The sequence below is a fragment of the Doryrhamphus excisus genome, linkage group LG11 (genome assembly GCF_037039965.1).
Source record: "Doryrhamphus excisus strain RoL-2023G ecotype Guam linkage group LG11, RoL_Dexc_Guam_v1.1, whole genome shotgun sequence".
NCBI classification, from domain to species: Eukaryota; Metazoa; Chordata; class Actinopteri; order Syngnathiformes; family Syngnathidae; genus Doryrhamphus; species Doryrhamphus excisus.
Window position 1 is genome coordinate 21,004,200 of NC_136367.1, and position 10,004 is coordinate 21,014,203.

A 10,004-nucleotide genomic window follows, 5' to 3' on the forward strand; every position below is an offset into this window, starting at 1 on the left:
TTATCTTTATTGTTTGCTTCAGTGTTATTATTAGAAAGTCAGTCACTCTAAGACAAAGAATGTGTATAAATGTACATTTACACTGAGATTTACTCAAAAACTACCCTAAGAATACCGACTTCTCCAGGCCGTCTTCGGCTTTGGTGTACTCCAGGTGAGATTTGAAGTACTGGCTTTCATACTTTGGACTAGTTCGGACATACTGCAGGTAGTCTGGAGTACCAGGACAGATGACATTATCAGCGAGCAGGACGCTTCCTTTCCTCAGGAGGCCACACTCCTGATGAAACAGTCATAAGGTTGGGGTCATGGTGCAAAGGTCACAATACTATCAGTATAAAATGAAATGAAAGGAGACTCGCCTCTATCAGTTTGGTATCTAGAAGGTATCGATTCTTCCAGTGATCCAAGAAGACCAAGTCGAAGGTTTTCACCCCAAACTGCGCCTTAAGTTTGGGGATCCACTCGCCAGATTCTCCTACGACTAACTGCACCTGCAAAAAGAAGCGCATTGGTGCAACATCTTCAACTGCCCGTCAGTTCAATTTAATAGAGACGCTTTTACCTTGTTCTCCACACCTGCCCATGCAATCACCTGCTGAGCGACGGCAGCGTAATCCCGGTTAAATTCAAGCGTGATGAGCCTGGCGTGGGGCTGCAGCATGCTGGCTATCCTCACTGTGGAGTATCCACAGTAGGTGCCCAGCTCCAGGACATGGACGGGCTTCACGTCTGACACCACTGAGTCAAGAATGCAGCCTATGGCACAAGTGCGAGAACATCCATGTACTGTATGTACTGTGTGTACTGTATGTACTGTATGTACTGTATAGGCGTGGGTACTGTATAGACATGGAGAGAGCCATTACCTTTCTCATCCCCCACGTTCATTGCCCACTCATTGTGGCTGCAGAACTCGTCGATGGCTTTGACCACGCTAAGAGGGTTCCCTCTGCTGGCCTTCCTCTGTACTGCAGCTAGGAGCCGCTGGGGGGTGGGTGGGGTAGAAATACAGTACATGAACATTTCATGTCGAGTTAAAAACTGTCTGCCTTTATCATCAAACAAGTAGACGGTTGGAAGTAGAATGCTGTGTCTGTTTTGACCTATGAGTGATGTATGTACAGTATACCGTACATCCATCTGCATATATATGGATGGATGTAGAGGCATGAGCATATGCCATGTCAACTGACCGGACTATTATGGACTCTAAAAAACCAAGACTGATAAGGAAAAGGATCACATACATAACCCATTGCATCACCTGCCCATCACACATCGGGCATCCATTTGACCTTGCCCCCGGATCCAAAGTATGGGTGTTGTTGCCACTGTTGGAAAAGCAACAAGTAAAGATCCATCCATCCATTTTCTTCCGCTTATGTGGGTCTATGTCTCAGTCGGGAAGTCCAGACTTCCCGGTCTCCAGCCATCTTTCAGTTCCATCGAGAGCGTTTTTACCCATTTTGCTGTTTCTTTGTTTCATTTTATTTCTACAATGGGCCAATCAAAAAGAAGGCAGTGATCTCAGAGCCACACTTTGGACCCCCCCCCCCCTGGTGTGGTGGTTCACCCGGATGACACCCAGCTGTGTATCAGTTCCCACTCAGTGTGGGCGTGAACAGGAAAAGCAGCATGGAAAGTGGTTGGATGGATGAATGGATGATAATATCAGCGAGCTTATGAGGAACGCCTTGTTGGTGGAGACATTAAGACGATACTTTTCATCTTATGTGGCGTCTCCACTGAGTGGTTGGTGCACCGCCGTTTAGTTTCAAACAGGAAGCTGTGTTGAGGTCCCACCTGAGGACGCGTGGACTGGGTCAGCGTGTCCAGTATCCACTCCACAATGACATCGTGCCACATGAGCGCCAGGCCTCCGTGATACTGTACCAGACCAGGGATCAACCATCTGTACATAGCATAGAGAAGGATCGCTCCGCCGGTGCAGTAGCCAAGAATCCACCACATCCTGCAACCAAGTAAGAGAGGAGAACTGAATGCGGTGTGTGATATGTTGCAGGGGTCCAGGGGTGGCCAACCCCAGTGGCCCCACCCCCACCCACCACGGCTGGGGGACAATTATAACAAACATAACAAATAATGTCAAAGGAAAAATTTTGGAGGAAATGTTTGATGGAAACAGAATCATACAAAAACCGGGGCGTATGAAAACCGAGGTTTGACTGTATTGCAGGGGTCTCAAACTCACGGCCCACGGGCCAAATGCGGCCCAAGGGGCGCCAGTTTGAGGCCCCCGCCTTGATATGAAAATTAAAATTAATTTGTTTAATTTGTTTTTTGATTTGCTTATTTATTTTTCCATCTCATTTTGTGTTGAAAAATAAAAATTAACATTAAACATTTATTTAATAATTTAATAATAAATAAAAATGAATTTGTTCATTTGTTTCATTTGTTTTTTGATTTGCTTATTTATTTTCCCATCTTATTTTGTGTCAAAAAATAAAAATTAACATTCAACATTTATTTAATAATTTAATAATGAAAAAAAATTCATTTATAATAATTTATTATAATTTAATGTTTTATCAGAGCTCTTGCACTGAAAAAGTGGAGGGTATAGCAGAAGCATTGAAGACTATTATATATATATGTATTAATATTTCATATTGTTAATAATTATTAATATTTTTATTATATTTTTTCTTTATATATATAATTTATTTCTTTTTTACCTGATGCGGCCCAGCCTCACCCAGACCCTAGCTCCAGTGGCCCCCAGGTAAATTGAGTTTGAGACCCCTGCTGTATTGGTTGTAAAGTATGTTTCCTTTATGTGTTATTTAATCAGATTAGATACTGTATTGATTGCTTTCCTTTACAGTAATTAGCACAAATATATTGATTATGTATGAAGAAACTAAAGAACTAAGGAAGAAGCTAAAATATCTAAGAGCTCTCACACGTCCCCTGACCCTCGCTCTTCCTTTGTGCAGGGCTAATGAGATGGGTGTTTACTATGCAGGGATGCTCTTCCCGCTTTCATCCTCTCCGCCTGAGCGCCCAGACACACTGTGTGATGGATATCACATAATACCAAGCGCAATAAGCACAGTGAGCACACGGCACAACGATATTTGGTGACATCATTTATCGACTCGGATGAGATTGGGATAGGAATCAGAAATGAAGCAAACAGCAAGCACAAGCAGAAGCTGATTTTGTGTGGATCTGGTCGAGCTACAGAACGTCGGCTTTACCTTCCTACAATCACGCTGTGAAAGACCAGCCGCGTTTGAGCTGATTCCTTTTGATTTGGGGTTTGAGTCGCATGGCAACTGGCTGGGGGTTAGGAACGCTGTCACTAAGGGAAAATTGCTGGGAGTTTAACCTTTACTTTGCACCGCACAGACCCGCACATTGCATCCTTGTGCACGCTCACGTGAAATTCAGGCACAGAAAGTCATCGGATAGGATGGCTTGGAGAAATGAAGATTAAAAAATAGAAATGTGCATCATGCCACGCAAATCAGGTGGATAACAAGACTGGAATGTTATTGCCAATGCATTATTTCTCTCATGCACTAAACCATACAAGTATAATAGAGAAGCCTGTGTTTGAGCAGGGCTTCTTAACGAAGGAATTCATCCAATGAATCCTAGTCATGATCTTCATTGCGCCACAAAGGCAAACCTGTTGAGCAGAAAAATCATACTTACGTTTGAGGGCTGGCGGCAGACCTTGTGTCTTCACTGCTTGAGGAAAAACTTGATTTTCCGACACCTGGACACGTGCTTGCTTCTGCGTCTAACTCCTCCCTCCGCTGCCCTCCATCTCCCCTCCATCCCCCTCTTGAGCTCAGCTCAATCTGAGCATGCAAGGAATGCACCCAAGACCTAATCTCATGGTTTTGTACAGCACACACCTACACAACAAATATAGATTACAGGAGCTCTATGTGGATTGTATGTGCAGCTGGACATTAGGCAATTTAGTCACATGCTAAGGGCACCGTGGCCTCCAGGGGGTGTTAAATTGTCAGGGAAAAATTCAGTGTAATTTGCCCTTGGCAAATATAACATTTATGCTTCAATTTGTCGGCAGTTCGTGTTTGTTTGTTTTTTGTGAATGAAATAGAATTTAATCCTGAATTGATGCATTGACCTTTTCTCCAGATTTATATGTTAACTTTATTCATTTTCTATTGATTTACCCGAAAAAAGTATCGGCATCGGTATTTTCAAAATACTAAAAGAATGGTATCGGTAACTGGTATCAGCCATCATCTCTTCGAATGACTGGAATAGGTCTTCGAAAATCTAGGCCCCGCCCACCGCTGCCAAACACCGCAAACCAGAATTGTATCACAAAATACATTCCTGGTTTTGCTCCAACCACCATCTTTAAAAATGGATTGATTTTATATATCAAAAGTAAATATTCAACGTACAAAGAGCCCAAACCGTGTCCTTCGAGAATTGAAAAAAAATGGCGATTGCGATGACGTCACCTACATAGATCCGCCAATGGCGCCATTTATGATGCGGAATGTGTGAGCTTCGTACCTGGACAAATGAGCGACGTTAAACAAGACATGTCTGTGTTGTTGGGGTCCGAAAAACAGGCAGACACCGAGTATGCACCCTCGTCTTCCTGGTCAAGTATTTTGGACTTCCGTGGAGCCTTTGGAAGATACAAATCATGCTGCAAAGGTAAGCTACCTGTTAGCTAGCTCTAGTTAGCTAAACGGTTTGACACACCGCAAACGCAAGACAGTGCCCGGCTAAATATCTCACGTATGCGAAGAATAATGAATAACCGGCTACCTGTTGGTAACTTCTAGCCTGGCGTTTGAGAAGCAACTTTTGGGCAGTGAGACTGAGAAAATATAGATTTAACCATGTCCAGTATTAGCCCAGTTTTAGCTGGTTACTAGTTTTAGCTAGTATTAGCTGTCCACTCAGAGAGCGCTGCTCTGGTATCAGGCCTTCGAAACAACCAATCAGAGAACAGCGCACTGGCGTGTGCCACCAGTACAGTCTCCAGTCTTCAACCATGCTACATACAAAACTCCAAGGTAATGAAGTGGGCTCCTTTCTGAACTCCACTCAAGTGACAGGAAATATCACTGTTAATATAAACATTCCTTTGGTTTCTCCAGTAGCCAAACAAACAAAACTTGATTAATAGAACTTTAATTGTAGGACATATTGATAAGATAAGACTGTTGATATATTGTTGAAATTATTGTGTTTACATTGTTTACATATACATGTAATACATATAATAAACTGAACAAATTCTTGAAATAAAATGGTCTTTTGATTAAATAGTATGAGATAATAAGATCATCACATGGTTTGTCTGCTATCAGGCCCAGTGCCATGCCCCCAAGTGCAAGTATCAGCCTGAGCCCAAAGGTCCAGTATTCCTGCGCCCTGCGAAGTGTGCCTCTTGATCTGCAGTATTCCCACGCCCAGCGAAGTGTACGTGTTGAACTGCATTATTGCCGCGCCCAATGAAGTGTGCCTGTTGAATTGCAGTCTTTCTGCAACCCAGCTAACTATACATTATTGAACTGCAGTCTTTGTGCAACCCAGCTAACTATGCCTTGTTGAACTGCAGTCTTTGTGTAACCCAGCTAACTATACCTTGTTGAACTGCAGTCTTATGTGCAACCCAGCTAACTATACCACAACTTGTGGAACTGCAGTCTTTGTGCAACCCAGCTAACTATGCCTTGTTGAACTGCAGTCTTATGTTCAACCCAGCTAACTATGCCTTGTTGAACTGCAGTCTTTGTGCAACCCAGCTAACTATACCACACCTTGTTGAACTGCAGTCTTTGTGCAACCCAGCTAACTATTAAACTACAGGGTTCCCGCGACCAGCGAACCGTGCCTTGTTGAGCTGCAGTCTTTGTGCGACCCAGCTAACTATGCCTTGTTGAACTGCAGTCTTTGTGAAACCCAGCTAACTATACCACACTTTGTTGAACTGCAGTCTTTGTGAAACCCAGCTAACTATACCACACTTTGTTGAACTGCAGTCTTATGTGCAACCCAGCTAACCACGCCTTGTTAAACTGCAGTCTTTTTGAAACCCAGCTAACTATGCCTTGTTGAACTGCAGTCTTTGTGCAACCCAGCTAACTATACCACACCTTGTTGAACAGCAGTCTTTGTGCAACCCTGCTAACTATTAAACTGCAGGGTTCCCGCGACCAGCGAACCGCGCCTGTTGAACTGCAGTGGTTCCCGCGACCAGCGAACCGCGCCTGTTGAACTGCAGTGGTTACCGCGACCAGCGAGCCGGGCCTGATGAACTGCAGTGGTTCCCACGACCAGTGAACCGCGCTTGTTGAACTGCAGTGGTTCCTGCGACCAGCGAACCGTGCCTTGTTGAGCTGCAGTCTTTGTGCAACCCAGCTAACTATACCACACTTTGTTGAACTGCAGTCTTATGTGCAACCCAGCTAACTATGCCTTGTTGAACTGCAGTCTTTTTGAAACCCAGCTAACTATGCCTTGTTGAACTGCAGTCTTTGTGAAACCCAGCTAACTATGCCTTGTTGAACTGCAGTCTTTGTGAAACCCAGCTAACTATGCCTTGTTGAGCTGCAGTCTTATGTGAAACCCAGCTAACTATACCACACCTTGTTGAACTGCAGTTTTTGTGAAACCCAGCTAACTATACCACACCTTGTTGAACTGCAGTCTTTTTGCAACCCAGCTAACTATTGCTTGTTGAACTGCAGTCTTTGTGCAACCCAGCTAACTGTACCACACCTTGTTGAACTGCAGTCTTTGTGAAACCCAGCTAACCATGCCTTGTTGAACTGCAGTCTTTGTGAAGCCCAGCTAACTATGCCTTGTTGAACTGCAGTCTTTTTGCAACCCAGCTAACTATACCACACCTTGTTGAACTGCAGTATTTGTGCAACACAGCTAACTATTAAACTGCAGGGTTCCTGCGACCAGCGAACCAGGCCTGTTGAACTCCAGTGGTTCCCGTGACCAGCGAACCGCTCCTGTTGAACTGCAGTGGTTACAGCGACCAGTGAGCCGGGCCTGTTGAACTGCAGTGGTTCCCGCGACCAGCGAACCACGCCTGATGAACTGCAGTGGTTCCTCCGACCAGCGAACCGTGCCTGTTGAACTGCAGTGGTTCCTCCGACCAGCGAACCGTGCCTGTTGAACTGCAGTCTTTGTGAAACCCAGCTAACTATGCCTTGTTGAACTGCAGTCTTTTTGAAACCCAGCTAACTATGCCTTGTTGAACTGCAGTCTTTTTGAAACCCAGCTAACTATGCCTTGTTGAACTGCAGTCTTTTTGAAACCCAGCTAACTATGCCTTGTTGAACTGCAGTTTTATGTGAAACCCAGCTAACTATGCCTTGTTGAACTGCAGTCTTTGTGAAACCCAGCTAACTCTACCTTGTTGAACTGCAGTCTTTTTGCAACCCAGCTAACTATGCCTTGTTGAACTGCAGTCTTTGTGAAACCCAGCTAACTATGCCTTGTTGAACTGCAGTCTTTTTGAAACCCAGCTAACTATGCCTTGTTGAACTGCAGTCTTATGTGCAACCCAGCTAACTATACCTTGTTGAACTGCAGTCTTTGTGAAACCCAGCTAACTATACCACACCTTGTTCAACTGCAGTCTTTGTGAAACCCAGCTAACTATGCCTTGTTCAACTGCAGTCTTTGTGAAACCCAGCTAACTATGCCTTGTTGAACTGCAGTCTTTGTGAAACCCAGCTAACTATACCACACCTTGTTGAACTGCAGTCTTTGTGCAATCCAGCTAACTATTAAACTGCAGGGTTCCCGCAACCAGCGAACCGGGCCTGTTGAACTCCAGTGGTTCCCGTGACCAGCGAACCGCTCCTGTTGAACTTCAGTGGTTACCGCGACCAGCGAGCCGGGCCTGTTGAACTGCAGTGGTTCCTGCGACCAGCGAACCGCGCCTGATGAACTGCAATGGTTCCCGCGACCAGCGAACCGCGCCTGATGAACTGCAGTGGTTCCCGTGACCAGCGAACCGTGCCTTGTTGAGCTGCAGTTTTTGTGCAACCCAGCTAACTGTGCCTTGTTGAACTGCAGTCTCTGTGAAACCCAGCTAACTATACCACACCTTGTTGAACTGCAGTCTTATGTGCAACCCAGCTAACTATGCCTTGTTGAACTGTAGTCTTTTTGAAACCCAGCTAACTATGCCTTGTTGAACTGTAGTCTTTTTGAAACCCAGCTAACTATGCCTTGTTGAACTGCAGTCTTTGTGCAACCCAGCTAACTATGCATTGTTGAACTGCAGTCTTTGTGAAACCCAGCTAACTATACCACACCTTGTTGAACTGCAGTCTTTGTGAAACCCAGCTAACTATGCCTTGTTGAACTGCAGTCTTTTTGCAACCCAGCTAACTATTGCTCGTTGAACTGCAGCCTTTGTGCAACCCAGCTAACTATTAAATTGCAGGGTTCCCGCGACCAGCGAACCGCGCCTGTTGAACTCCAGTGGTTCCCGTGACCAGCGAACCGCTCCTGTTGAACTGCAGTGGTTCCCGCGACCAGCGAACCGCGCCTGATGAACTGCAGTGGGTCCTCCGACCAGCGAACCGTGCCTGTTGAACTGCAGTGGTTCCCGTGACCAGCGAACTGTGCCTTGTTGAGCTGCAGTCTTTGTGAAACCCAGCTAACTATGCCTTGTTGAACTGCAGTCTTTGTGAAACCCAGCTAACTATACCACACCTTGTTGAACTGCAGTCTTTGTGAAACCCAGCTAACTATGCCTTGTTGAACTGCAGTCTTTGTGAAACCCAGCTAACTATGCCTTGTTGAACTGCAGTCTTTGTGAAACCCAGCTAACTATGCCTTGTTGAACTGCAGTCTTATGTGCAACCCAGCTAACTATACCTTGTTGAACTGCAGTCTTTGTGAAACCCAGCTAACTATGCCTTGTTGAACTGCAGTCTTATGTGCAACCCAGCTAACTATACCTTGTTGAACTGCAGTCTTATGTGCAACCCAGCTAACTATACCTTGTTGAACTGCAGTCTTTGTGCAACCCAGCTAACTATGCCTTGTTGAACTGCAGTCTTTGTGAAACCCAGCTAACTATGCCTTGTTGAACTGCAGTCTTTTTGAAACCCAGCTAACTATGCCTTGTTCAACTGTAGTCTTTGTGAAACCCAGCTAACTATACCTTGTTGAACTGCAGTCTTTGTGCAACCCAGCTAACTATGCCTTGTTGAACTGCAGTCTTTGTGAAACCCAGCTAACTATGCCTTGTTGAACTGCAGTCTCTTTGAAACCCAGCTAACTATGCCTTGTTCAACTGTAGTCTTTGTGAAACCCAGCTAACTATACCACACCTTGTTGAACTGCAGTCTTTGTGAAACCCAGCTAACTATGCCTTGTTGAACTGCAGTCTTTGTGCAACCCAGCTAACTATTAAACTGCAGGGTTCCCGCAACCAGCGAACCGGGCCTGTTGAACTCCAGTGGTTCCCGTGACCAGCGAACCGCTCCTGTTGAACTTCAGTGGTTACCGCAACCAGCGAGCCGGGCCTGTTGAACTGCAGTAGTTCCCGCGACCAGCGAACCGCGCCTGATGAACTGCAGTGGTTCCTGCGACCAGCGAACCATGCCTGTTGAACTGCAGTGGTTCCCGTGACCAGCGAACCGTGCCTTGTTGAGCTGCAGTTTTTGTGCAACCCAGCTAACTATGCCTTGTTGAACTGCAGTCTCTGTGCAACCCAGCTAACTATGCCTTGTTGAACTGCAGTCTCTGTGAAACCCAGCTAACTATGCCTTGTTGAACTGCAGTCTCTGTGAAACCCAGCTAACTATGCCTTGTTGAACTGCAGTCTTTGTGAAACCCAGCTAACTATACCACACCTTGTTGAACTGCAGTCTTTGTGAAACCCAGCTAACTATGCCTTGTTGAACTGCAGTCTTTGTGAAACCCAGCTAACTATGCCTTGTTGAACTGCAGTCTTATGTGCAACCCAGCTAACTATACCTTGTTGAACTGCA

At 45.4% G+C, this 10,004-nt stretch overlaps 1 protein-coding gene across 3 annotated transcripts; it reads right to left on the reverse strand.

The window, feature by feature from the left end:
• comtb (catechol-O-methyltransferase b) lies at positions 1 to 5,026 on the reverse strand. Of its 3 annotated transcripts, XM_078794630.1 has the most exons (8): positions 4,795 to 5,025; positions 4,534 to 4,651; positions 3,688 to 3,893; positions 1,807 to 1,975; positions 870 to 987; positions 566 to 759; positions 363 to 494; positions 1 to 280 (listed from the first exon to the last, which is right to left on the reverse strand). In XM_078794630.1, exons 4-8 carry the CDS (start codon positions 1,972 to 1,974, stop codon positions 101 to 103), a joined length of 792 nt encoding a protein of 263 aa, XP_078650756.1. In that variant the 5' UTR covers position 1,975; positions 3,688 to 3,893; positions 4,534 to 4,651; positions 4,795 to 5,025; the 3' UTR covers positions 1 to 100. The 3 variants fall into 3 exon arrangements, with proteins under 3 accessions (XP_078650756.1, XP_078650757.1, XP_057911826.2); XM_078794631.1 differs by lacking the exon at positions 3,688 to 3,893 and having other exon boundaries at positions 4,795 to 5,026; XM_058055843.2 differs by lacking the exon at positions 4,795 to 5,025 and having other exon boundaries at positions 4,534 to 4,780.
• Positions 5,027 to 10,004: the final 4,978 nt, after the last annotated feature.